A 27575-nucleotide genomic window follows, 5' to 3' on the forward strand; every position below is an offset into this window, starting at 1 on the left:
ATTCTTCGGCACCATGTGTTCAGACTGTCCTGTGAATTTAGTGATTTGTATTTGTAGCATGGAAATATTGAGTAATATAAACTTTTGCTTTTGTTATTACAGTATCTCTGTACTTTTAAAAAGGGATACTTGAAAACGAGTTAACGTCCATGGCTGCTCAATTCACCTTTCATTTTGCAAATTTGAATAGTTTCATAGTCCTTTTTCTGTTGTGGGAATTAGGAATGGTCTTTAAAGAGAGTAATCCAGTTATTCTCACATCCAAAACAGAAAGCAAGACAAATTCCATCCAGCACAAATGCTAAGGTTTTGTTTGCATGTTATAGTTTTTGTTGAGAAGCCCATGCTGTTGGATAACCAGCATGACCTTGAGTTTTTAAAACCATGCAGCAGATGAAAATCCAGATCTGCTCTCCAATGATAGTGGCTTGTAATTTGCCAGTGCATGTTCAAGCTTTTTATGAATATTTGAAAATCCAGCCTGGCCTCCTTTACCTTTCTTGGCTCTATTTGCAATGCTAAGTGGCTTGCAGTGATGTGGAAGGGCAGTCATATTTATACTGGGTTGATGAGGCAAACAATTACAAATAAAAATGTTCGCCTTTAATCCATGGTATTTGATGTATGTTTTTAATGTTGCTATGTAAAATTATACTCTTGTGGAAACTGAACGATGTGAATAGGACTACTGCTGTTGCATAGAACACAAAACTATTATTTTAACAATACAATAACAACTAATTAACAATTCCTTGTTTTTTTTATTATTTCATATTTTAAATACACACGTTTTAGATTTGTAACACTGTATTCAGATTGAGACAATTTAAATATATTCTCACTTTCAAGTGATTACTGAAGAAAATATCAGTAACAAACTGACCTATAACCTCTGAGGTTACCAGCAGCATTCACTAAAATATATATTGTTTAATAACAAATGAGAAAGCTACCTGCATGGTTTGCATTACAGGGTGCACTAAAATCTCACTGTCCAAACAGATGAATTGGCAACATTATAGCAAGGCCTATTGTTTAAAAAAAATAAATCTCCATAGCCAGTGGCTAAAGTGACTGACTTTTAAACTGGCAATGGTCTGCATTTTCTTTCCCACAACTCTACTCACACGTAGCTCAGAAACATATTGATTTCTATCTTTACTCCCTTTGGTTAGACCTGCCTAAAATTCTAGTGTCAGATTATCTACCCTGCTTTAAACTGATATTAAAATGTTTCTTCAAAAGTAATCCATTTTAACTCAACTTAAAGCAGAATATCCCAGGTTTGCTTCTCCCTACTTTTGTGAGCTCACAATTCAATCAGGTGTATTTAGAATACGCCCATAACTTTAGGAAAAAGCAGCTGGTGGCACAACACTGTAATCATTTTCAAGTTGTAGTTCTCTTGAATGCTTCCTTGCCTTGGTAACTTGGTTGCACACAGAACACAGACCAGACAGTGCTTTCAGAAAGCGGTAACCATGCAATGCAAGCTGTCCTTTCATTACTCTTAAGACGAGAAAGCAGGAGGTCTAGTCCCTCCAGCGGTGCCCGCATTGGAGGTTGCAGCACTTGTAAAAGGTTGTCATTGGCTCATCAGCTGATCTCGTCTGGATCTGCATGAAAAAAGCACGTGGATGTTCGCACTTGGGGCATTTTTCTGAAATCAAAACAAAGGTGGTTAGAATAATGCCACAGTAGTGATTTACTGTGGTTTTGCACTAACTGGCTGCTCTGGCCTGATTAAGGGCATCTTCAGTTTATTCAAATAAACAGTGTATGCCTCATCATTCTAATATTTCTTTTCATTGTACTGCCATCCAGAAATTCAATAATAAAAGGGGTGCTACTGACATTAACCTGTATGTTCACATTAATGCTGACAGTAATGACCAGATTACTGTTCCGTAACAAAGTAAAATGATGTGGTTACCATGTCAATTCGCTAATTGAAACGTACACATGCTCTACTCACTCTGAAGACTACTCCACTAAACCGATGTCTAACATTTTCCTTTTTATATTTTCAGTGTACACAGTTTGCAAGTTTAATCTGTGCTTAATCGCAATAACTGTGGAATTAATATAAAGCAGGGGTGTCCAATCAAGCACTTGGAGGACCATTCCACTTCTGGTTTAACAGGAAAATTGATATAATTAAATACATGGTCTATATGGAGGTTTACTGCAATTGGCTCAATTAAACAATTTAGAACAGGGTTGGAACAAAGACCAGGAGTTGGAAAGCGAACTTTGAACCCCCTGACCTAGGGTAAAGGGAATCCATTTCAAGGGTGGCCAAAGTTGGCACTTCTGGTCTTTGTTCCAACCCTGTTCTAAACTGTTAGTTCTCATTTTACCTGTGGAACCTGGACTGGAATCGCTCTCCAGGACAGCGATTTACCACCCCTGCTTGTATTTATTTGTTACAAAGCTCCTCTCATCAGTGTCAGACACGCATTTCCAAGGCAGGGTCTGAATTACCTAGGGTGGAATCAACGTTTTCCCAGGCGGCGGCTCCACCGAGCACGTCATCAACCTCCTTCAGCTTGGGATATTTCCTATTGGTGACCTGCACATAGTCAAGGGGCAAAATAAAATACAGCGACGGAAACAACACACATTGCACAGCAGTTTGTAATAGGAATCTTATTACCATCCCCGAAACAAAAGAACACTTTTTAGGCGTCATAAAATGTATAATAATAATTACATTCCATGTTCATATTTGTTGTCCTTTTAAAACATGCGGAACCTTTTAATACAATCTTGTGAGTTCAAAGTCACAATATTGCTGATAATACATACGGATGTTTACATGCTCAGAAGGAAACAAACTTACATGGGGAACCAAAGTAACAGCTTATTATCGCGCAGATTCACAAGGGTAATAGAGTAAATTCAATACAGCCATCAGACAATTAAACAAGAGTTTTAAAAAACACAAATTGTTATTTTCCATGTCATACTTAACACCGGATATTGTATTTACCTTTCTCGTTACGTTGTGAACATACGGGCAGGTGTTGCACGCAAAACGCAAACATTTCTGCCCTTCCTCCACGATCAACACATTACCACAGGTCGGACAGAACAGCAACATGATTCACTCTGGACAGAGAGCAACAAAAAATGAAACACAATAAATTATATAGTGATGTCTTAATAGAAAACAGGTTCTCACGTATTTCCACGAAAACCCGGTCTGTGAGTAACAGGGTTTAAAGGCCGCCCTGCAACATAACCGAATCAATCTCAGTTCCATGTAGTAGTGCTTGATACTCAAAATAATGTCTAGAACCATGCATACTTCGTTGCTATTATGAAAACGGTAGAAGTTTAATATTGTTCAGAATCGTTAATTGTAAAATCTCACAGGACAGCATGTTGTATTTTTTAAACACAACGACGTGTTTCCCTTGGGGTTGTTGAATAGGACGTACCGCATCAAACCAGGTGGGCCACTGCGTGTTTTCATTATTATTATTTTTTTACTTTTATTTTGTTTGTTTTGTTTATTTAATAATTGGTTTGGCTGGTTTCATGCGCTAGCAGCACAACAAGCGAATACAGTCAAATACACGCTGATAACAATTACCTGGCATGACTTGATACACAGTTACTATGAAACATAGTAAACATATTTAAAACATGAATTATGCACTACGAGGAAGAAAATGGGTTCTGGTGATACAAAATGAATGGTGTATAGAGTTTTCGATAAAAGCTAAATTTTAATTTAAGTGTCCACTTACAGGTGAATTTGCAATTCATTTTACACTTTCAAATGTGTTTTGTTGTTACTCCCAGTGTTACTGTATTTAATCCTGCACTTAACCCAATCTGTAGTATTTTGTATTTCACTTGCTCTCGTATCTAACCCCGGTGTAACTATCAACACTTATCTGCACCGATATCAAATCGTACTGTGTTTTGTGCTTGCTCTTATTAGCACTGAAGTCATTGTATTTTGTGTCTTGCTCTTAATTATACTGTAATTCTTGATATGTATTTTTTGTTTACAACTGTAAGTCGTCCAGGATAAGGGCGTCTATAATAATAATAATAATAATAACAATAATAATAATAATAAATAATAATTTAGCAGAAGTCAATGGCAGAGCCTGTGCAGGAAGGGACAGAAGTTCTCCCTGCAACTGTCAGTCTGAAAGACGAGGAGGTGGAGGGGGGGGAGAAGAGCCCGTGTAAGGAAGAAGAGGACGAAGAAGAAGATCTGCCCCATGCTGAATTCCTGGACATCTTTGAGGAAGGCTTGGCGAGGATAGTCCAGGACCCTCTGCTTTGTGACCTACCCATTCAGGTTTGTCCATCTCCAATAACCAAAACACATACAATAATAAGGAAGACAGTAGTAAGTTTCTGGGCGACAGTAATGTATATGGACCAGTTATGACAGGGTGGAGTGTGAACGGTATGCTGTCTTTCCAGGTCACATTGGAAGAGATCAATTCCCAGGTGGCTCTGGAGTATGGCCAGGCAATGACAGTCCGAGTCTGCAAGGATGACGGTGAAGTTATGCGTGAGTGCTAATGTATTTTATTCCATGCTGTACCACCACCCATAATGCGGTATATTAGTGGCCCCTCTTTGCTTTCCCATACACACAGACCCACATGGTGTACGTGTTGAAGGGTGCCTCCACTCCCCCAACAGTGTCAGCATTATTAGTTTCTGTTGGATTGATTGTCCCATCATTTTAAATGTTCTCATCTGTATTTATTGTAATGGCCAATGCAGCTAGACCTACATTATCTGGAGCTAGGTGAATCTCTTAAAGCTGAGAAGTTATCTACTGCAATGCATGCCTGTAGGACTGAGTTAACAATGCCCTGTGTTCCTCCAGCGATTGTGGTGGTGCAGAATGCTACAGTGCTGGACCTGAAGAAAGCTATTCGCAGGTTCATGGAGCTGAAGCAGCAGCGAGAAGGAGGAGTGAAGCACATCAGCTGGTAATTCAGTAAAACTGGCTAAGAGCTAAGTAACCCTATCAGAATCATGGATTTCAGCCACAGTCCTTCATTGATTTTGAGTAGCTATATCTTTGCATTGGGCAGCTCTTTCTGAAAGGTCATGCTATGTTGTCAACTGATGCACTGTCCCCCATGTCTTTTTAAATTCCTGTAGATACTATTTTAGTTGGTTGCCACTAGAAAATTCAGGCTGAAAATTCCACCACCTGTCGGTAACCACCAGCAAGCGTTAGGAATTGGAACATACATTTGCCAGTTTCTTATAGGCTACCTAGCTGGTGTGTAAAGCCCAACACAGATTTACAGCAATTAGATTAGTTTAAGTGTTGACTCTAGAAAGTTACAGTAAAGTATTTGCACTGATACTATAATTACAGTTTATAAAACTATAATTAACATAACTCAAATAACATTCATTTTCACATTTCGTAGGGTATTTAACCTAAACGGAGGGGCCTTTTCAAGACAATGTAGCACAGTGAAGTGGAAAATCTAGGCTATTGTTCCTGTAGTTTGTGCCATATTAAAAAGTGGTTTTAATCATTGTGCCCCAGGTAGTGATTAGATTAGTTTGCATAGCGGTGAACTCCATTTCAGGTTGTACTTTGAGTGTAACTATTCAAACCTAAGTTTTAAAAGTGGTGGTGCATCCGATTAGGCTCCTACTGGGTGTTGCAAACCGCAATGCAATGGCCTTGTTTCCATCTCTGGTCTTGGTTGAGGAAAAATAACGTTCCCCTAATCTCCTGGAAGAGGTGTGCAGAGAAGGAAATAAGACTTCTATTTCATAGCAGTTTGACCTACTCCAGGTTTTAATACATGCTTGATTAGCCACAGTGTATAGATAATAAGCTCATATGTGTCTTATTAAAGATAGTAAAACCAGGAATGGATCAAACTGCTATGCAAAGGGACTCTTATTTCCATCCCTGGGTGTGCATTGCTAACCATTTTCACATGCTTCTTTTCAAGGCGGTATGTCTGGAGAACCTTCCATTTGATTTTTGATGGCGAGAAACTGGAAGACGACAAAATGAAACTTAAAGAGTAAGTGTGGAACCAAGAACAGTTCATCCATAACTTTAGTCTCGTCATAAGATCTTTAATTCTAAAGGAAGGGTGTGTCCCATCGACCAGAAGAATTTCTCTCTATCGAAAAATTTGAAGAAATCTAGAGTAAAAAGTTGGTTTGCTGTAACTCTCACTTCCCCTTGTTTTCAGCCCTACACAAATATTTTTCATGCTCTCTAGAATGTATACATACTGTATTTGTTTGTCATTTTTGTATACCTGTCATAGAAACCACAGTACAGTTTTCAACACAGGAACGTGAAACCGAAAACATTTTCTGAATACCAGCAAACTTATTTACTTTTGTCTTGTTAAGCAGACCCCCACCCCAACCCCCAAAATCTAATACAGCACGGTATTTGGGATGTTCATTACGAGGAAATACCCGGCCTGCTAGCATACTAGGATATACTCCGGCATAATCTGTTTTGCAGTTAAATAGAGGTTTTAAAACTTTGTTTTTTACTTAATTATGCACTGTCCTGAATTTTGATCTTTTGATCTTGTGAGGATGTTTCTGAAAAGATTAAAATGAACAAGTCAGAAATTAATCTGTGCAAGAGATACATGCAATAAGAAAACACACAAATAGTTTGAAATAAACATTAGTTATGACTGTAATATGAAGCATCTATTCACAAATGCTACTGGAATGAATATATATATATATATATATATATATATATATATATATATATATATATATATAAATAAATTTTTTTTTTTTTACAGTTATGGCATAAGAAACAGAGATGAGGTGACTTTTCTCAAGAAGCTAAAGTGAATCAGTGTAAGCACCAGTTGTTTTCAATGTATTATTGTTGTGTATATACTTGAATATAAGTTGTGTATTGTGCCGCTGTACACCTGCTTTTCAAATGTATCATTTTGTCATGATAATTCCAGTAATAAAGTAAGACTTACGGTTGTAATGCCTTGATTGGGAGTATTAAGCACATCCTGGCAAATGGGAATAAAATTTCTGATTATAAGTTCGAGTGATATGGAAAGTTATGTGATAGTATTCTTCAGTAATTAGTTGAATATCTCCTTGATGATTTAATGGAAGTGCATCGCTGTCGTCCTGTGTGACAAAGAGCGAATGAATCCGAATCAACAATCTCCCTCTCGACCTGTGGGAGCGCTGTTCATCAGGAATTGCGTGCCCCGTAGGACTGTGGGATCATGAGGGTTTCGTGTTTTCTTTGTTTTGTACTTGACTAATTGTTGCTGTTTGTTCTTGTTAGACGGCAAAAGCATTTGGGAGCTGTCACTTGTGGCCAGCACACAAACCCAGACTGCACAAAGCACCATTGGCAGACTACATGCCACTTTACTGAGAGCATGCACTGTGTTGAAAGTGTGTGTGTCCTTTACTTTCGGGACTGTAACCCTCCTTTTTAAGCAGTCCAGTACACTTTGGTGTGTAGAGCCCATGCATATTGTTATTTAGTGTTTTTGACACACAACCCAGCGGAAATAAAGCTGCTTGGAATTGTGAACTGTCTTGTGTTCGTCGTTGTCTGGATCACCTGCATCACCTTTCACTGTGCACTGCAAACCACGCATGCCGATATTGTTCATACATCTTGCGAAGAGCTCCTGTCCTGTTTATGTCAAGTATCTTTTATATGTAGTCCAATCATAAAACAGTATCTCTATTTGTATACCAATCAGCTCTTTAATAAGGGGTCTTTGTTAGTTACTGTATTATGAATTTATATATTATGAGTAATCTGTTTACAGTGGTACACAAAAGACCCTATTTCATGATCTACAGTAAGCAACAACTGTGTTTAGATCTTCTGCTGATCAAGTGAATCCCCCTCCCCTAGTTCCCACAGACTCATGTATGACGTATGTGTAGTTTGAGTGGTGCTGGGGCATCCCAGATCCAGATTTATAGTGGAAGAGTGTGTGTCTGTCCCTTTGTGTTTGTGTGTGTGAACATGTTTCCATGAGTATTTCATTATGAGAGAATCTAACTTTTATGTTGATGTCCTTTTATATTATAATAATAAAAATATATGCACATTGTATAGAACACCATTCCATCATGTAAGATTATAAACAATAACATGTAATTGTCATGCCATCATAAATACTACCAACGTTTTGATTCAAACACATGCTCCCGTGAGAATAATATGTACATCGAAACGTTGGGCAGCTGGTGCTTGAAATATATATATATATATATATATATATATATATATATATATATATATATATATATATATATATATATATATATATCTGTTTTCAATAAACAGTTCTGTTTCAAAAGCCAGGATATTGTTGCAGAAAAATGCCGTCTTTCCAAGCAAATACAGAACTAGATTAACAAATTAAGAGCAGCAGGAACATGCAAATCTACACATACTGGTTGTCCTTAATATGTTGAGACATGGACAATAAAATACTTTCCAGGACCATGCATTTGCACTGTGCCTTGCATTTAAATACCCAGGATATTCTGTTTGCTTTACTTGTTGAAATGACTTTATCTCTCTGTGATATTTGCGTTCAGAGTGGACTGACTATTCGTACACAGTGCACTAAACACCTTTCTACCATCCTTAGCCTCCACAATGCATTAAGTTTTCCCTTGACATTAACACATCAATTTTTTTCTAGACAGCAAGTGTTCAGCAGAGAGTGTCTGCTAATACTGTTACCCCTTTTCAGCTCACAGTGCCACATACTGTAGAGGTAGGGTTACTCTTTCTGTGATCACATGTTCCAGGAGTGCAGTTGGTAAGCAATAGGTGACTCTTCAGCTCCCGGCTTCATCAGGTAATGTTAATACCCGTACACTTCAGAGTTAACTGGGCTGCTTGTTAATTAATTTTAAAAATAAAGAAATAGATTATTTTAGGTTATTTCAGTACAAAGTAAGAAACAAGGTGGGGATCAACAAATATAAAGTGCAATACTTGGTCCTGGAGCAAAAGTGTGGTGAATTTATTTCCCCCTCAAACTTATTTTATTCAAAGTACTGAAATTGCAAATTGTTGCTTAAAATTCATTAAAATGAAGACTTTGTAAACTACAAGACATGCCTACATTCATAAAAAGATCACAGTAATTCCACTTGTAGTTATTAAGCTACCAAGTAGTTTATTTTAAAATAGACTGCTCCAAACAATTAAGGGATTCTCAAAGATGTGTAAATGAATACCAAGATACTGGCTGTTTCCACACGTAGTTCTTCCTTTTTTTTTGCCCAGTAGTTGCCTCAGAGATGCCCAGGGCGCAGGAGCAGACGGAGCTGGATGAGGTGCCAAGATGATGGCTCGGCCGAGGCAACAGCAGCAGTAGCAGCTCCTGAGCAGGAAATCGCTGCTCACCATGCTGCAGGACTTCAAACACAACACTGGCTTCATCTCCACGACAAGAAGGCATTGACCAAAAGAACAGGTTAACCAGAACACACTGTGATTCACTCGGCTTATTATGCACAACTTCTTAATGAGCAGACAGGAAACAAGTTTAAAAACTTGCATGTGCAGTAAAACTGCTGAAACTATTGACAAGAACTTGGTATGCTCAAATTGCAGTTCAGTGTGGTTCAACAACTGCAATCTATAGTCAGTTTTGTGTGTATTTGGATCACTAGCATCGTTTAAACATTTCTGTCTAATTGAACTCGTTCAAAGTGTATACCTGATGTACAGTTTGAGAAAAAAGCAGGTTGGATTGACAGCTCTGCACTCCATGCTGTCATTTGTGTGCCTCTTTAAAGACTCCACTGAGAAGAAGGAGCTTGAGAGGACAGATGAGCAGACGAGAGACATTGCAGAGCAAGAGGGAGAGCTCCTGAACCGCAGGAAGGAGATCCTGTTCCCTGGCCAGTCCAGACCAGGTACTAGCAGCTCACAGGCAATATCTTTAGTACCAATACAGTACTAAAGGTAGAAAAAAAACATAGTAGTGCCTTTATCACACGGTTTCTTGTAAGTTTAGGGCTGGATTCTCAGAGCTGTTTATTCCAAATTTTCATTAGCATGTTTCAGATAAATGTACTAATGCAGACATTTGATTTAGGGGCCTGTGAGTAGTCTAAAGTTGTTTTCGCATTGGTTTTAAAATGGCAATTGCTGTTACATAGCTTTTAGAATCTAGCTCTTAAATTCTATGATAAAAAATTGCGGACATTTTCTTACATTTCAGTAAGCTGTTTATATTGTATTAATATAACTGTCCAGCCTGTGAGGTCAGTGGACCGGGGAGTAGCAGCCTTGACCAGGATCACTAGACACCTTTTTAATGTGTTTCTTTGTTTTTTTTAAGATTTGTGCAAATTGAATGGTGGCGTATTTTGTTTTGCCTGGCATTTCAGATCAGTTTGAAATTGCAGTACCACCACAGTCATTCCAAGGTGAGGCTCCTTTTAAAATCAGAACAAATTCACACTGTCCTAAAGGCTGATACCTTACCATGCACTCCAGTGAAACTGATGAAGACTAGCTAGAGCATGTAAAAAATGAAGGCTTTGAGTCAAGGCCTGTCATCATAATATAAATGGCAAGTAATGCCTGTAGATGTTTGATTTGCCCCCAGCAGTATCGACTATCTTAAAAGTATAGTGTTAGTTTGTTATTAACTGTTTTAGTTTACAAGTCACAAGATTATGTGTTGAAATCTGGAAAACTGATCATCTAATATCAGAACAAATGTCAACATTGTTGACTTTGCATAATTCTAAATGATAACCCAGTTGTAGGTAAGTGGAGCTTAATGAAAATAAGGGTACAGTAATACTTGAATGGGTATGGGTTAGAATGCAGGCTTAGAATTTGTAGTTCTGAAGTATAAGGTTCAATAGACCCAGGGGTAGTCGTGATTGCAAGTGCTTCTTCATTACCAGACAGGATGAGTTTGATTACTGTGTGCTGTTCTCCTTCTGCCCAGCACCCCAGCAGACACTGGACTATGACAAGCTCCCAGACAGTCCCACCCCAACGCACTGCCCCTCCTGGCAGCAGTTTGTGACCACAGAGATTTCCAGGAAGGCAGGAAACGCTGTCTGGCTATTGTGCATCATGGCCGTCATGTTTGGGTAGGCTAGTTTTTACTGACTATTTCTCCCTGGATCAGTTTGACAAACGGTGACTGATTTGCATTAAAGGCACACTGTAAAAATAGCTTCTTTGCGTAATTCCCAGGTCACTTCCTTGCCAGTTGCACAAAGATTGTGTGTTTTTCTTTTTTTTTGGTAGAAGCCATAATATTACCTTATTTTTAACTTGTTTCCAACTGACCTGTCCAGGACTTTTAAATACCATATATAGTGCACCATCCTTGTTTCCACACACAAGTAACTTGCCCTGTACTGTACTCTTCGCTCATTCGCTGCCTTCAGTAAATCACAAGGAAGCACTGTAAACTGATCCATTGTTTACTTCAAATGTTATTTTAACAAAAATAATTACTTGAATGTATTTTCTTGAACATTGCTATGCCAGCATGGATTAATAACTCTTTGTATTGCAATAATACACAAATTTCTTTGGTTCCTCTGATGCTTTCTTGGCTGTTGTTTAATCCCTTTCTGTGTACATGTATATAAGGATGTGGTCCACAGGTGCCCTAACTGTCGATCCATAATTCAGATAATCCAGAAGCTTTAAGAATCCAGCGAATTACAGAACAAATTAGGGCTTTGGCTTATGGCACACCCCCCAGAAAGAAAAATGTAGGCTGAAAGGACGAAATGTGGAAATGTACTGCAACGAAGTTCACAGAAAATCTTTAATTGCCACAAACTGGACAACAGCAGTACAGTGATCTGTAGAGTTTTAAAGCTGGGATATAATTCTAAACCCAAGACAAAGAGGTACGATGAAGTTACTTTGCATGTCTCAACAGGCACATTACAAAAAGGTACATTTTACATAATCCGGCACCTGCATATATTTGTAATGCACACCCCCTTTTCTTTTTAGATTGAACACATCCAAATTGATAGACATTGTTTTACCTCAAGCAGAAATAGCAGTGTAAAATAGCAAGTTTCCTCAAGGTGGTTACCCACATTGCATTCAGATTCACGCAGAACTTGTGCTGTATGTTCTCTACTTGCCATACAGTCAACCCCTTTTAATATAACTTCAAAAGGGGCTGTTCAAAATCAGTGATAATAAGCAGAGTTGATTTTATCAGGAGTTCAGGAATAAACAGTACTGCTGTGGAAATATAGTGCTAGGCATTATATGGATTACATTGGTGTTCATTAATACAATTTATTTTGAATATTTAGTCTGCTATATTACTTGTACAACACACCTATGTTTTTCTGATAACTCATTTAATACCAAAATTGGTTTTAAAATTGTAAAGCTTTGATCTAATCAACTTTTTATTTCTTAAAACAGCTGATGAAACTTTAGTCTGGTTTTCACATATCCAGATTAGCAGTAATCTTAAACTATGTAAATTAACATTAGTCTGGAGATTAGAGATAATCTGGGTTTGTGAAAACAGCCATAAGAGATTTGATGAAGTAGGAGACCCAACAGTCAGATTCACAGTTCATCACCAGTTTTATTGCCACAAAAAAGGCAGATATATAACAAACACTTAATTTGTAACTAAATGTTTGCCACTATTTACAAAAGAGTTCAGAAAATGTGCTACATATATATAAAAAATATGCATTACATATTGTATATGCATTACATATTATATATATTAAACTGTGGTTTTGAACCACTAACACAATTTGATTCCATTACTTAGTTAATAAATTCTGTATTTCTAGGACTAAAACTGATGCCAGTTTACTGTCTAAAAAGGGCCCCAGACTCAGTTTTTGGTAGTAGTTCAGAAAGGTAGGTGGCTGTGGACACAATGGGATGAGCAACAACTTCACAAAATAATGGGTGTGATCATTGGGCTTGGGTATGGGTGAATCATCTCCATCAGAGCGAGGCAGAACTAACAAGCAGGTGCTGTACCAGAACTCATTCCTTACCAAACTAATCGCATTTGCATTCTGGTAATCTTCATGTACAAGTAAGTGCAATTACCATATTTAGTTTAACTCTGCATTATCATTACAATCATTAACATTATTTTGTTTTCCCCCCCCAGCTCAGTTTCCTGAAGAACATCTCAGTATGTCAAACCTGTAGTTTAGCCAAGCTAATAGGGTTACATTTTCCCCACAGCACATATTAAGGGGAATTACTCCTATTTAAAACAGATTTTTTTCTTTTTTGCAGAGGGAGGTCACTAATTTTTGTATTTGTACCTTTTTATTAAAAAAAATAAATAAATACAATGGTTGAAGTTACAAATACATAGCGACACTGTTCAGATTTTAAATTTTGCCCAATGTGGTTCACCCATATCTAGCTGTTTTTAGTGTTTTTTTTTTTTTTTTTTTTAAAAACAATTTGTTTACCAACAAAACATTTGCACCGTTATATTTAAAAAGTTTAAATATCTACACCTTTTGATATTAGAAACAGTATCTGTGAACTTCAATACATCATTGTGATTGTTCATATTAAAGAAAACTTAACGGCACTAAACACAGAAATGTCCCCCTTGGACAAAATCTAGAGCTCCCAGAGCAGAGTAAATACATTTCTACCTGCACTTCCAGGGGATGCTTTCACCTGTCAAAAGCCACAGTACCCTGCATTAATGTTGCAGATGTATTGCTAGTTTGTGTAGTACACTATTCAATTACCCTATCAAATTTGGTTTGGAGCTTGGGAGCCCAGAGAATGCAAATGAGTGCTTTTGGTTTCTTAACATTACAAATCAAAACAACATCATCAACAACAGACCTATCTTTTTGGCATCACTACAACCCCCCCCCCCCCAAAAAAAAAAGATCACTTCAGACATGATGAGGTTTAAGAACTAGAATGCATGAAGCAGGATCAGATTCTTTCTTAACTGCAGCTGTGCTGTTTTGTGCCTCACGATACATCGCTGTCTGTAGCTGTTAACTGTACACTATGGACAGTTATTTTACAAATAAAGAACAGCTTTAGAAGCAGGCACATATATAGTCATCTGATATGCTTTTGATGTACTTGGTGTATTTACTAACCAGTGGATTGTCTCTTTATGGTAAGGGTTTAGATTTGGAATGGCAGAATACCTCCTGAAAAATTAGTTAAGGTGCAGTGCTACCCCTTGACCATTAGGTGGCACAATACTCTAAATTATATGGCTTTATACACCGAAATTTATCCCAAGACAGTTAGTGTGCTGTGTTTTCTTTCTGTAACTGAAGTTCTAAACCCTACAAATAAATATTTTATTCCCATCAAGATGATGCTTAAGAATTTATTAAACGTTCTGATGAAACCCTGGAAACAGGAAGACCTGCACCTTTGGCTATCAGTAAAGATCTCCTGTTAAAATTCAGTCAAAAGGTAAAATTGTAACTACAGTGGTAGTTTCATGAAGAACCACCACCATACAGCCTGATTGTCAAAACTTATGTGAATGACACTTTGTTTCATAGATCCAACCCACACCCCCAAAACAAAATATGCACCGTTAGATTTCTTAGTGATTCCTAAAGTCTACAGCTAGTTTACTTTCTTTTGAAGTAACTTATTTTGATACAGTAGTGTCATTACTGTAACAAATCCGTTATACAAGATTGTTGGTGTAGAACGCACCTCTGAAGGACTATTAAACAGTAACATGCTGCAAAATACAGAGTCAGGACAATGACTTGTGTATACAGGATTAAATCTGTATTTACTAGCAAATCTACTGGAAATTCAAAGTGCACCCCCCCTTCCTGTCACATTTACTTTTAGCCACAATTGTAAGATACAATTATAGCAGCCTAAACGATTACTTTATGAACAATGACCAGTGGTCAACGATCTTGCTCCAAAATAATGTATCGAGTCAATTTTCAGAACCAGTGCAGTCCAGTATAGTACAGTAGCACCACACACTGGCATCTAGGGTCACCCCTTCCCTCTCTAACCAGCTTCAACAGTTAAAAAAAGGATAAAAAGCAGGTTATTTACAAAATATTTACAAAAGGTCTCTGACTGTCACAATTTTTTTTTTTTTTTTTTTTTTTTTTTTTTTTTTTTTACGCAAATTGAAATGACAGTTTGTTTTCCACCAACTGGGACATGTTACCAAGATCAAACCTCAGTTAAATCAACACCTCAAAAGCGTAATGCTTAAGACTGGGGGATGGGGACAAAAAAACAACACGTATCCTGTTCTATAAGCTGCTTTAAAATGGCTCCTGTCTTTACTTGATATCTTAATGGTATAGATGACAAGGGAGGATATTAACTCACAAATGTAGCTATAGAGACACTTCAAAATCAATGGCACAGTATGACAGTACTGTGTGCTACGGCTATACCAGTGCACCTCCCTGAGCCTTAAAGCAATCCAGCTGTTCTTCCAGGGCTGTGTTTGAGTGACGGTGGTAAACCAAGGCATTTAATTTCTGCCTGGAAAATTCTAAATAAATAAAAATAAATACCCAGGGGTGAATACTCAAGGTCTCCGATTTCTATCCAGTCTAAACCCTAAAGATGTGCCTCTTGTTTCCGACAGCATCTCTGGGCTTAAGGTACAGGCTGCTCATATTTGCTTGGCACACATTTAAAAATAGACTAAGATACTGTCCCCTTCTCAAAATGCCCAAGAATGCAGGGAAGGGATGATCAAGGCAGCAAACTCTCACATTTCAGAAGAGACCATTTGTCTTGAATCCTCTACCCTGCCACCCTCTCACTAGGATATAAAGGATCTCAACTCTGACAGACCTCAGTGCCGTCCAATCACACCAGACAGACTGCTGGCATTGTACTTGCCCACAAACTCAAAATGCATCCCAGGTACTGAAAAAAAAAACAGGATCTATAAATTTACAAAACCTGTTGCCGTCTCCATTTCGAAACATGAGCTGAAATGAGGCCAGGCGCCAGCCTAAACATTTCAGCATCTGGTTTTGTTTCATTTGAAAAAAACAAAAATAAAAAAAAGTTAAAAGGAACAAACTAAAACAACAAGCATCTGTTTGGAGAGCAAGAGGAGTGCACCACTTCAGTCCCAGGGTAGCTGGAGGTTGTGAGTGTCCAGAAAGTCAGAGAAAACTCCCCCTGATGGGGCCATGCCCAGAGGGGCCAGACTACTAGACGGCCCAGGTATGGTAAGGTCCAACCACTCCATATTATCCAGATTAGGGTCATGGAGGTCAAAACCGACACCAGGCCCCCCGTCTGTGGAGAAAGGCAGTTCATGGGTGTCCATGGGGGAGTGCGGTTGACTCAGGGAGCCTGACTGGCTCAGCAGTTGACTCTGCATGTCCTCAATGAGGGACAAGTGCTCTCGGGTGGAACCCTGGTGGGGGGCCCCATCCAGGAAGGCCTCCAGTTGATTCTCCGAGGCGAGCGAGAGACTGGGGGCGGGGTCGAGGGTCAGTGAAGGGGCCATCTGGACCTGTTGGGGTGGGCGGGACAGCACAGTGTTGATTGGCAGGGTGGTGATGCTGGCGGTCACAGGCATCAGTTTGGCAGGGGACTCCTCCCTCAAGAACGGAGAAATCTGGGGGGGGGGGGGGGGGGGGGGGGTATTCTTTCAATTCACAGTATGCTCCAAAACACATTTTAGAGGCGTGCCCTTATATTACTGTAACTCGACTGAATAGCCACATACAACACAAAGTCATAAGGAACGTTGTTTAGATTGATCAAACAATGGATTCAAAACACAAATGAAAAGACTAGAGAATGAAATACATTTTGGTCGTTTCAAAACAGGACGTTTTTAGAAATTTAAGTCAGCACAGAGACATCAATTTCTAAAAGCTACCCTGAGTCTCGATGGATAAACAGGAATAAATGCTTCCTGTACCTCCACTCTCGATCAGGATGTCAAACAGGTCGTCCATCTGCTGGCTGGTTGCCATGGGAAGCTTGAAGAGAAATTCCAGTCTGTGTTAAGTTACTGTTAGACACATTCAAAACAGGGCAGCACAACATATAACAGAGAAATATAATAACAGTCAAACCTATTCTACATTTCTGGATATTTACTAAAAAACAACTTGTAAACATGAAAACCTTTTTAGAAAAAAAATAATAATAATAATTCCATTGAGGAAATGGCAGCCATACACATTTATGTGAAGTTTAAGAATTTTGTGCACGTAATTCACTAATATTTTAATATGTAATAAGAGCAGTAAGCAGCTCCGATGCCCCTGAGCAGTGTCTGGCGTTACCTGGGGTTGCGGGGGAGCCTGCATGTTCCGGCTCTGCTTCACAGCCTCCTCATAGCGGGGAGGGTCCTTGTTCTTGTGGATGGGGTTTCCAAACACTGAGATGAATTGGGGCTGAAGCAAGAAGAAAGCGCAGATAAATGAAACAAAGAAGGTACCAAATGAAGGGCAGCAACATTGATGTATCACCAGGGGTTAAGGGGGGGGAAGGGGCTGATAAGGCTGTACCTTGTGCATGGATCCGTTGTGCAGCGTGTAGCCTGGGGAGCCGCGTGTTGCCAGCCTTCTCTCTGCTGAGCTGTTGAGGAAACACTGCGGGTCAACAGTCACTGGCTGGCTCTGGAACTGAAACCCAGCACTGGATGTGGTGCAGGTGGGAAACGCCTACAGAAACAAGACTGGATCCATCACTGCAGGTACAATACAGTATGTGCTATATACCAGGGCAAACTAATATGCTATTCCTATAATAGTAATCTACATTAGCAATGGGACTTCTGCCAAGATTTCATGAAGTGGATGCTTTTAATGCTATTAGGAAAGGAATTCAACATCAAGGCTATACTATTATTAACCATACAGCTGCAAACTGAGATTACAAAAAGACAAGTATTACTTTAACAAAATCTTTCCCCTACTTTTCACCCGCGAGTATGAAGCTGTAACATTCCTTCACACAACCTTTGACAAATTACAGAAACAGAAGTCAAGCATTTCCAAAGCGCCACACTTCTTGTTTTCTTATTGTTCATACTGGCTTGCCGGAGGCAAAATGTTCCCTTCACAGATTGTGATGTTTTAAAAGAAAAACAGCAAATGTATTTCTGCTCTCTGTTAAGATGCAAGTTTAACCTCAAATCTGTGTTTTGTTATTGGACAACTAAGTGGCTGATAATAACTTAAGTATCCTCTGTTTTAGAAAGGGGCAGTGTCCCTTGTTTTACATTTGGTTGAGAGGTACTGACGGGGGAAGTTCTGGAAATGGTCCCAAACCTTTGAGATATGGTGGTTTTGGTGAAGGAGCTGCTGAGGGGCCTCCTGTTTTTGTGGCTGAATCTGAGGGATGGCCTGGATGAGGTCTGGGGCTGAAGCAGGGGGTATGGCCTGAAGAACTTGCTGCGGCTGCTGGGTAGAGAAGTCATGGACATGTTAGCCCTAGTGACTAATTGACTAGTATATGGTCTTAGCTTCTAGAATAAATCAAATGAGACTTTAAAGTCCTGTCAGTGCTTTAATATCTTTAAACTGCACCAAGGTAAGGTGGGACCTTGAGTTCCCGCCAAGACTGAAAGGGTTAAAATAAATCACTTCTTGTTAATCATAGTTACTTTATTGCAGCTAAAACACTGGACATAGCCCTGTAGGATACATAATCCTTAATAAGAATTATTATTAAAATAAAGAAAACCATTACCTGGGGTTTCACATTAGCTGTTGGCAGCTGGATGGTTGTGTTGGTGCCAGAGGGGGAGACTGGCAGGAGAAGCCGAGTCCCAGGCTGTGTTGTCAGCAAGGTTTGAGGCTGATCAGTGACCTGGGGCACCCTCTGGTGGCTCACAAAGAACTGTTGCAGGCAGGCTGGGCCTTGGGCTACAGCTGTCTGTGGAGGCTGCTGCTGCTCCTCCTGCTCCTGCTTGATCAACATGGGTGTCTGCTGGACCACCGGACAGCGGGAGGTTGGGTGGAAAGACGAAGGGGACACTCTGCTCTCAGCCTTGATCTCTGGTGCCCCAGAGTGGTTCTGCTGGGCAGCGATGCCTATTTGTTGCGATTGGCTTAGTTTTTCTACCTCCAGCTGCATCTTAAGTTCTTCCACCAGCCTCTGCTCCTGCTCCAGCTTCTTCATGAGGTCTTCGATCTGCAGCTCCTTCTCGTGGAGTTTACGGTCCTTGATGGACGACTCCAGCTCCATGCCCGAGTCCTCGCCGGTCCCTTTGCGGGGGGAGGCCCCAGAGGCATGAGCAGGGGCCACGCCCATGATCTCACTGAAGGTGTCCATGGATCTGCTGTCCTCGGTGTTCAGGCTGGACAGCTCCGAGGGGACGGGGGACACTGGCGGGGTGGAGCTCATGCTCTCCAGCTGGCTGGAATTATGCCGATGCTCTTTAGCAAAGGGAGTCTGTAAAGAGGCTGATGTGAGCCCTTCCACAGCTGACCCAGAGAAGATAGTAGTGGTCATGGCGCTCTTTGTGGAGATGGCGGTAGAGTTTTCCTGATGAGGTTTCAGTCGCTCGATGAGGTCCGTTTTAGTGCCGGACACTGGGAGCCCCCTTAGTTTTAGTTCCATCTTTAGCTCGGCCACCTGGGAAGAAAAAAAATCATTATTCCAGAGAGGAAGAAATCAGTTTTTTTTTTTTTAGGTAAAACTAGGTACACAAACATTTTGGCCAATGCTTACTAAAGCCAGCTCTCCTTTAAACATGTTCATAATTGAATGAATTGGAAAAACATTTGTGTGTGTGCGCCTGTCCTTGAGACTGGGTCTGGTCTGTGTCTCCTGGACAATCATGTAAACATGTCTCTTTTAAAGGTTCACTTTTTGAATTTGTTAAACAAATAACTCTTGCCATTTCAGCACTGCATAGTGAAGCCATTCAGAAAACACTTAGGTGACAGTGACTTCACACTGTCTTTTAAAGTCCACTTCAATTGCACTCCGAGCATTAAAGGATTTCATCTATTGGTGGAAAAAAAAACTGTAGAAAACGGATGCTTGTTTAAATATGCCATAGAATATTTATGTCATGTCAAAGTACAGCATCGGTACTGCCTTTTTAGGTTAAAAGCCAAGGGGTAGGTTTGTTAAGATGGGCCAGTCACAGCGCAAACATATCGCAATTTGCATTTGTCGAAACACGCTGCAAAAATGTTGTCGTATGTACGAACAGAAAATATGTTAATGAAGGCATCTGCACTAAAATAATTAAAATATCTGTTGCAACGTCTTAGCAAGATCTGCAGCATTATACCTTGCAAGAGTGCAACATTGTTCAAATAATTACTGGGAGTTGAGTTGTGGTATGCTGTAGCAGAGGGTGCCCGAAGGATAACGTCTATACATGCAAGAATCAAAATAACATTGTTTTTGTTAAATGTAAACGTCATCTGTACAATGCATTCTGTTCCATCTTCATTTTACCCATTTTAATACTGGGTATATATTATATATAAATTAAATGCAGTTTAAATCTCACTGGATTCTATACTGTGGCCCTCATCTGCACCCAAAATAAAAAATGTGCTTCTATCAAAAAGCTTTTCAGGAGTAGCTTCTCGCTAAACCAGATAGGTTTGCCTGACATTACGAGATGTCGGGCTTAAAAAAAAAAAAAAAAATAATATTCACATGCACACACATATATTTATAGTGCTCAATGTACTTTAAATGTATAAATCATTGCGCTGAAATAACACCAGTGTGTTTTAGATAGGCTGCACATTACATTTTGAAACAAAATGTTAATCTGTACAGTATGCCAAAACAGTACAGTAGTAAAATCAAATGAACACCTAGCGCACTCTTTACTTTAGAGGGGTTAGCAGCACATGTGTGCAGTCTATTGCTCCATGGTTTTAGGGAAAAATAGGTATTTCGCTGTTCACCTCAAATGCATTGAGCGCAACTGGTAATGCATGAGAAAAGGCAGACTGGGGAAGATGCCAGCAACAATTGCGACCGTTTAAAAACATGCTTTCAAAAGTTCTTAAATGTATGCAACTGCAAGTGTTGCAATTGTCTGCAGCTTTCGTACAGCTCGTTCTAATACTTCAGAACCCTCATCTGCACGATCTCCACTCCCTTTTGGTTTTGTTTGACTTTCTTTTGTTTTCCTAAATCAAGTCGTCTCAAAACAGCCTTGCAACCATATGTCGGTCGAATCCACGAGCGCTGCGATTCTTGATTCTGAAATCTTAAAAAAAAAAAAAAAAAAAAAAAAAAAAAAAGAAATCTTGCCTTCATATCATCCAGATTAGCAGGCAGTGGCCCCGGTTTTCGATTGGCCAGGCTGTTGTTTTGCCGCAGGGTGCCACTGGTTGGCAAAGCAACGACGATGGTGGTGGGCATGTTGTTGTTGTTCAAGGAGGTATTCAAATTGTCGGTCATGGGCCTGCTAGGTGGAAATGGCAGGAGAGAGAGAGAGAAAACAAACAGGTCACAAATTTGACAGCACACGCACATCTTTTAAATGGAACAAGCCGACAGCTTGAATATACACAAAAACAAAAAAAAATATCTGTAATCCAAATGTCTAGAGACAAGGAACCACATCCTGATGGTAATCAACATCTGGTAAAGAAACACAACAAGAAGGGCCTGCAGCGACAGCTTACAGAGTCTGTCAGCTAACACAAGAAACAGAACTAGTCATTGATTCTTTGGATAAATTACTTGTGTGTGTGTGTGTGTTAAGTGATTGCGTGCCTGACTGCTGCTTCTTCATAGGACTTCCTTGGAAACAAGCCTAAAGGCAGCGGATCTAACTGTTGACAACTTTTAAATCATTAAAATGCACAAATTCAAAGCAAGGTTCTTCAATTACGCTGAAGGGCCAAAAAGCATTTGACATGCGGGTTAAGCCTATAGCTGTGAACAAAATGGCAAACAGACATTGCAAAATAGATGAGAGGGTGATGGAGAGAGAAAGAGGGGGGATAGGGACATGAAGGGGGAAGAGAAAGAGGGAAAAAGAGAGGGAGGGTGAGAGAAATAGCAGCATGTGGTCTAGCATAATTCTGCAGTGCATGGTGTGGCATGCGGGGGGCGTACTTGAGTGGCGCAGGCAGGATGGCCTGGTAGTTGTAGTGCTGCTGCTGCTGCTGGCTGAGGATCTGGAGCTGCAGGAAGAGCTGTTGCTGCTGGAGAAGGCGTGCGTACGACGAGTCCATGGGTGCCTCGCTGGGCTCTGCCTTCTGGTCGGGAGGGATGTACTGATGGTACTTCAACTTCTTCACCCGCGGCTTGGCCTCCCGGCCCTTCTTACTGCGGCTCCTCTCGCTTGCTGTCTTTGGCTGGCTCTGCTACAAAGTGTGACAGAAAATCTCTAAAATCACCTCAGTTTCCCAGTGTACAAAAAGAAAATTAAATACATAAATTAATTTTTGATCTCACGTATATATTTTATTAGCCTGTTTTTATTTTATATATACACACATACATACATACACACACACACACACACACACACACACAATAAGGTTTAGATTTTGAAATGTTACCAACAAATGAAACTGAACAAATGCAAGTATGCTAAATACATAACCAAGCACACAAAACATTCATTTTTTTTCAACTGGGTAAAAACTAAAAACATATATCTAAGGTTTGCATAAAAAAATAAAACACAAAAAATAGAAGTCAATTTAAATATAGCACCTTTGGTTTATGCGATATAAAAGATAACCCACTTTATCTTAGATAGCAAAGTGGAAAACATAGCTACAAGATAGCTAAAAAGTGTTAGGCAGCATGGCACGCACAGTATCTGTTCCATCAGCGCTAGGCTCAACATAGATCACCTTGTAAGTGTAGGCTTGCACACGGGCTGATCCGGTACAGTCAAGTGGAAGGGAAGGAAAGTGCTCGTACAGGGATGTCACGCATTAGTGACCGAACAATCCTATACCCTGATAAGCCGCACTGGAGCTCTTTACAGCACTTGGGTATCCCAGTGCATCAACCACCTTTCTGATATTATCCCAGGACCACCCCTAAAATTAGGTGGCTGATGAAATCCAGGGAGATTCCCCCAGTGCTGTAAATAATTGGATACAATTCAGAAGTATTTTAGAAAGGATTTGTTTTACCTAGCATGACATGCTACACATGATATGGCATATCATATGTAAGTGTTTTATACATACACACACATTTTTTATATATATATATATATATATATATATATATATATATATATATATATATATATATATATATATATATATATATATATATATATAGATAGATAGATATTACACACACACACATACATAAACTAAGTGGCATCCAATCTGTCCTTAAAAATAAGTTACTGTAGTTTAAAAAACAAAACGTAACTTGTTTACGTAACTAGAATGCCCAAGCAAGTTCAAGGCAGGAAACATTAAAAATAAACTTCTCATCAACCCTCAAGAGCGACAGCTTCAAGGAATAACAGATTCAAATTCTAACTCAGCATCCTCAGGCACTGAGACTAAAACTCATCCGATTCAATTCTATTAAGGATTGAACCCACAACTTCCCATTCTACAGATCCTCCACACAACATGAAAAAACAGAAAACAAACCAAAAACCTTGACTTTCTTGTTGGGGTAATTACTTTCATCCGAGTCAGTATGTGCTAACAAAACAGTGGGCTGAAATTCAACTGAAATACCAAAAGACAGATTCAGTACTAGACCCAAGTTAGGCTGACACTCACCCTGAAAAAAGGTACTTTTTGGTTTAAAATCTTCTTGGTTTGAGCTGGCCCAGGCAGTAGGATTTCCACAGCTGCGCTAGTAGTACCCCATCCTCCCCTCATTCAGCCCCAGCAGACAATGTTACCCGTGAGCTCCATTCCACACACTTAACCCCCCCACCAACAGTGAGATACTGTATCTGTCAAAGATTCAGATCAAACGGCTTGTGTCATTTCCTGGGCTCTGTGGCTCAGCCTGCCTCCAGCTGCTGTAATTTGGAGTTGAATAAAACTGCTGGATTAGTTTGCAATCTTTAACAGCAGGTGTTTGTCATATGCACTAGGAGTGTTTACATACATTACTGCTGTATGTATTTTACAAAGTATACTCTGTTCATCCATAACGTCCAGCTTTCATACTCTTGTCTTGTACACAGACTCACCTTTACAAGTGTAGGGGTTGGTTTTGAAGGAGCTACAGTGCTGATTGGCTGGAATGAATTGGTTGCCAAGCGACCGGTGTGATGCTCGGCAGCAGACACAGGTTTCAGGAAGTCTGAAGTGGGCAGTGAGGCTTGGGGACAGTACTGTGGTACAGACAGACAGAGATCTACATTGAATTGAGTCAATTGACCATTTGATTATTTAATATTTAAAATGTCAAAACACCTGCACACCTTTCAGCATCCTTACAGGCCAATGTTACTGAAGCGTTTGAAAGGTAAAGAGTTACAAAACAATTGGTGGTGAATAGCTTTTAGCTTTGAAGGGAACTGTGGACTAAAATAATTATAAAAACAGACCAAAAATTCTACTTTTACGCTTGCAGTAACTGGTGGGCACAGACAACGTCTGCTGTATTCCACAACACATCAACCGTGCCACTTTCAATCCAGCAATCATGTATGTGCCTGAGAAAGGAGGAGAACCTCCTCAGTGATCTTGAAATACTGTGCAGATACACAAGCACACCGAACCCATGGCTCTGACCTGCAGGGTGGAGCTGGGAAGCGGGGACGAAACCTCGCTGATTTTTTGCTCTCCAGGGGAGGCCACCGAGCTCTGGGACTCCTGGCTGGCCGGTTGCTCTGGGGACAAGGCATCGCTGCTGTCTTCGTCAAACGAGTAGATGTCCCGTGTCTTGGGGTAGTCCACCTCACCATCTGGGGCGTCAAAACAGCATCAACGAAGTGCAGTTTATTAACCAATAACTTTAAAACACTATACCGTGGTGGTGCTCTCTCGTAGAAATAAAAGTGAACTGATTCTGCAATTGAAGCTGAGGGACAAGTGGTTAGAAATGACAGGCTGGGAGGCCACATGGCTTAAGCCGAGGAGCTGTGATGCATGAATAGTGAGCTGTGTTTTCTGTGGTAAAGAGTTACAACACTCCTGCGGCAGGATTCAAAATGTCGTCTCTTGCAGTTGCTAGACACCTCTTGGGGGACCAGTAATCTCAGCCACAGATACCCGTCCCTATCAGATCGACTGCACACTCAGCAACTAGCTTGCTGTGAGTTCGCCACTAAAATCACTATCTCAAAAGGGAATGTGAACAGCAAATAGGCAACAGACGTCCAGATGCAAGTCAAAGGGTTTAGCTGTTAAGGAGTTTAAAGTGGTTATAGGGGCTGGGAGGCACAGTGTATCAGCAATGAAATATGAAGCCTTTGCTTTTTGTGCAATACCTATCCGTGGATATTACCCACATGGTTGACGCAACACATTTTTGTGGACTTATACAGGGCCCGAGTGGACGGCCTGTGGACGGGGGGGATTTCAGTCCTGTGTTACAGCAGTGAGCTCTCCTTACCAACAACAGCTCCTTTGAGGCTGGAGTCCACAGGCAGGATGTTCTTCTCCACCAGCTCCAGTGGCCCAGGTCTCTGCGCAATCTTTTCATTGAGGTCATCGGCCAAACGGGCCCGCTTCAGCTTCATCTGAGTGGCCTGCAAAGAGGGCTCAGCCACGGTTTCTGTGAGGGGGAGATAGAGAGGGACAACAACATGTGGATGAAAGCACTATAAATGAACATCTAGTCTTTCAACTCGGGGGGGAAAAAGTTGGCATTACTATAGTTCTAATACTTGAGTTATAATAATTCCCATTGTAATATGCAAGTACATCGCTGTGCCCCCACCCGCCACAGTATCCCTAGATCCCGGGATTACAACACATTCGGGATTCAGCAAACGCTCCTCCAGTGCTGTCATTACCCTGAAGGATGTGCATTCTGACCAGCTCCGAGCGCTCAGGCCGGCTCCGGATTTTGTGCTTCAGGAAGTTTTCAGTCTGCAGAAATAAAAAGACAAAACCTACTTTACTCCAAAAAGGGTTAACTAAAGAGTTGCTGTGTAAGGGAGCAGTCTGACAGGCTGACACACACTGAGTGGAGGACTTTCCAGGACCTCACCTGTTGGGGTCCAAAGCAAGCAGTTTTATAACATGGGGTGTGTGGTGATGTCCTATTAATGGGACATGACCATACAGCTTTTCATTACTATCCCCTTCACATGAAACTACAAAACAACAAATCCATCACAAAATTAAAAATTTAAGATAACATTATTATTATTTAAATAATGTATTATTCTACCTTGCACAGAACTTCTGCACATGTTGCTTATTTCTAGGGAGGTCCAATACGAATTCACACTAATACTAGTACACTGTACAGTATTATACTTGATGAACAACTGCTGTGTGTGAACTAGTCCATTCCCACTTTTTAAACTACACTGTAGTGCATGGTGGACACTAAATTTTGTTGTACACGCTTTGCTTTATTTCCTTGTTTTTTTTTTCTTTTTTAAAATCGCAGCCCAATCCAAACCCAGCAGCTAAGCTTGTCACCTGTAAGGATGTAGCTGATGGGCTCCTAATTGAAACCTGACCAAGCGTGTCTGGAAGTACTGTGACTGGAGGCAGGAAGCAGAAATCCACCAGCGTGAAACAGCTGTACAACACATCAGTGGAGACAGGAACATCAGTGTCTCAGTTTAACAGGGAAACTCAAAACCTACAGTGCTTCAATTAAGGGCTTGAGAATATACTGTGTCCTAGAAGTCCAGAGCTTTCCAACCCTAACAACAGGGTTTTGTTTCAACTTAGCCATAATAATGTTGCATTTTTATGGTGCAGACATAAATATTGACATGGATTAATATCTAGGAGGCTCAGAAACTATAAAGAGTGGATTTCTGTGCATTGGACAACAGTTCAGATGCTAAAGTCTTACCCTGGCCCTCTCCAGACTGCGGATCTGCTCGTGGAAGGCAGCAGGGCTCTTCAGGGCTGTGCGGAGAAGCAGACAGAGCAAGAAGGGGTTAACATCCCTAGGAAGCAGCTTGGAGAGGAAAGAGGTAAGAGCAGGGCTGAGACCCGGGGCAGTTAGAAGCGGTGCCAGCCACAGGCGAGTCACCCTGCTCCAAGCCAGCCTCAAAGTGAGGGAGCTTACTCAGCGTAGGTTTGAAACATGCCCCAGAAGTGAGGCTCTCTGCAAATCAGGCATGCCTCACAATAAACTAATCAGCAAACTGAAAATGAGGTCCGTCAGCCAACCTTTGGCTTTTGAAGAAAAACTGATTTTCCTGCAATATATGTTCCAGAAAGGAAACTTGCATTCAATTAAATTAAAACAAACCAAAAAAAAAGTAATTCATGGTAAATATCGGAAAAGAGAGAGTAGTGTTTTGCCCCAGTTTCAGGGGTGTCAAGATTTTTTGGAGGGTAGATAAACAATTGTTGTTTTTTTTCCCCTCACATTAAAATCAATAGGCATGCCAGACAGAAGTGCATAATATCAAGGATGTGAAAAAAAACAAAACCTGCTTGTCCACAGCCTTTGAGATAAACAACTCAGACAAAAGCTATCACTGAAACGT

At 40.3% G+C, this 27575-nt stretch overlaps 3 protein-coding genes across 16 annotated transcripts in view; 1 reads left to right on the forward strand and 2 right to left on the reverse strand.

Annotated features, from left to right (window-relative positions):
• On the reverse strand, positions 1-3208 carry polr3k (polymerase (RNA) III (DNA directed) polypeptide K). Its single transcript, XM_041229418.1, has 3 exons — positions 2993-3208; positions 2485-2572; positions 1-1660 (listed from the first exon to the last, which is right to left on the reverse strand). Exons 1-3 carry the CDS (start codon positions 3101-3103, stop codon positions 1533-1535), a joined length of 327 nt encoding a protein of 108 aa, XP_041085352.1. The 5' UTR covers positions 3104-3208; the 3' UTR covers positions 1-1532.
• A 129-nt stretch (positions 3209-3337) lies between these two features.
• LOC121300705 (U11/U12 small nuclear ribonucleoprotein 25 kDa protein-like) lies at positions 3338-13450 on the forward strand. 5 transcript variants are annotated; one of them, XR_005947560.1, is made up of 10 exons: positions 3338-3456; positions 4106-4321; positions 4450-4540; positions 4865-4970; positions 5964-6038; positions 6795-6852; positions 9296-9482; positions 9808-9927; positions 10356-10443; positions 10977-13450. XR_005947560.1 is itself a non-coding variant. In XM_041229417.1 (7 exons), exons 2-6 carry the CDS (start codon positions 4115-4117, stop codon positions 6844-6846), a joined length of 531 nt encoding a protein of 176 aa, XP_041085351.1. In that variant the 5' UTR covers positions 3338-3456; positions 4106-4114; the 3' UTR covers positions 6847-6852; positions 7310-8219. The 5 variants fall into 5 exon arrangements, 3 of the variants coding, with proteins under 3 accessions (XP_041085351.1, XP_041085349.1, XP_041085350.1); XR_005947559.1 differs by having other exon boundaries at positions 10405-10443; XM_041229417.1 differs by lacking the exons at positions 9296-9482; positions 9808-9927; positions 10356-10443; positions 10977-13450 and adding an exon at positions 7310-8219.
• The window catches only part of LOC121300702 (myocardin-related transcription factor B-like), a 42314-nt gene continuing 26541 nt past the window's right edge, over positions 11803-27575 (reverse strand). For 5 of the 10 annotated variants that reach the window (XM_041229405.1, XM_041229402.1, XM_041229404.1 and 2 more), the window contains 13 exons: positions 26930-26985; positions 25908-25983; positions 25505-25666; positions 24682-24863; positions 24135-24278; positions 22061-22311; positions 21248-21404; positions 18707-19594; positions 18286-18417; positions 17521-17676; positions 17296-17406; positions 16926-16986; positions 11803-16618 (listed from right to left, as the gene is read on the reverse strand). In XM_041229405.1, coding sequence (XP_041085339.1) covers positions 16116-16618; positions 16926-16986; positions 17296-17406; positions 17521-17676; positions 18286-18417; positions 18707-19594; positions 21248-21404; positions 22061-22311; positions 24135-24278; positions 24682-24863; positions 25505-25666; positions 25908-25983; positions 26930-26985 — 2879 coding nt within the window. In that variant the 3' untranslated portion in view covers positions 11803-16115. The remainder of the gene's footprint in view (positions 16619-16925; positions 16987-17295; positions 17407-17520; positions 17677-18285; positions 18418-18706; positions 19595-21247; positions 21405-22060; positions 22312-24134; positions 24279-24681; positions 24864-25504; positions 25667-25907; positions 25984-26929; positions 26986-27575) is intronic. The other 5 variants (XM_041229408.1, XM_041229411.1, XM_041229407.1 and 2 more) reach the window with 4 other exon arrangements.

Source organism: Polyodon spathula, chromosome 26 (assembly GCF_017654505.1).
Source record: "Polyodon spathula isolate WHYD16114869_AA chromosome 26, ASM1765450v1, whole genome shotgun sequence".
In the NCBI taxonomy this organism is placed as follows: Eukaryota; Metazoa; Chordata; class Actinopteri; order Acipenseriformes; family Polyodontidae; genus Polyodon; species Polyodon spathula.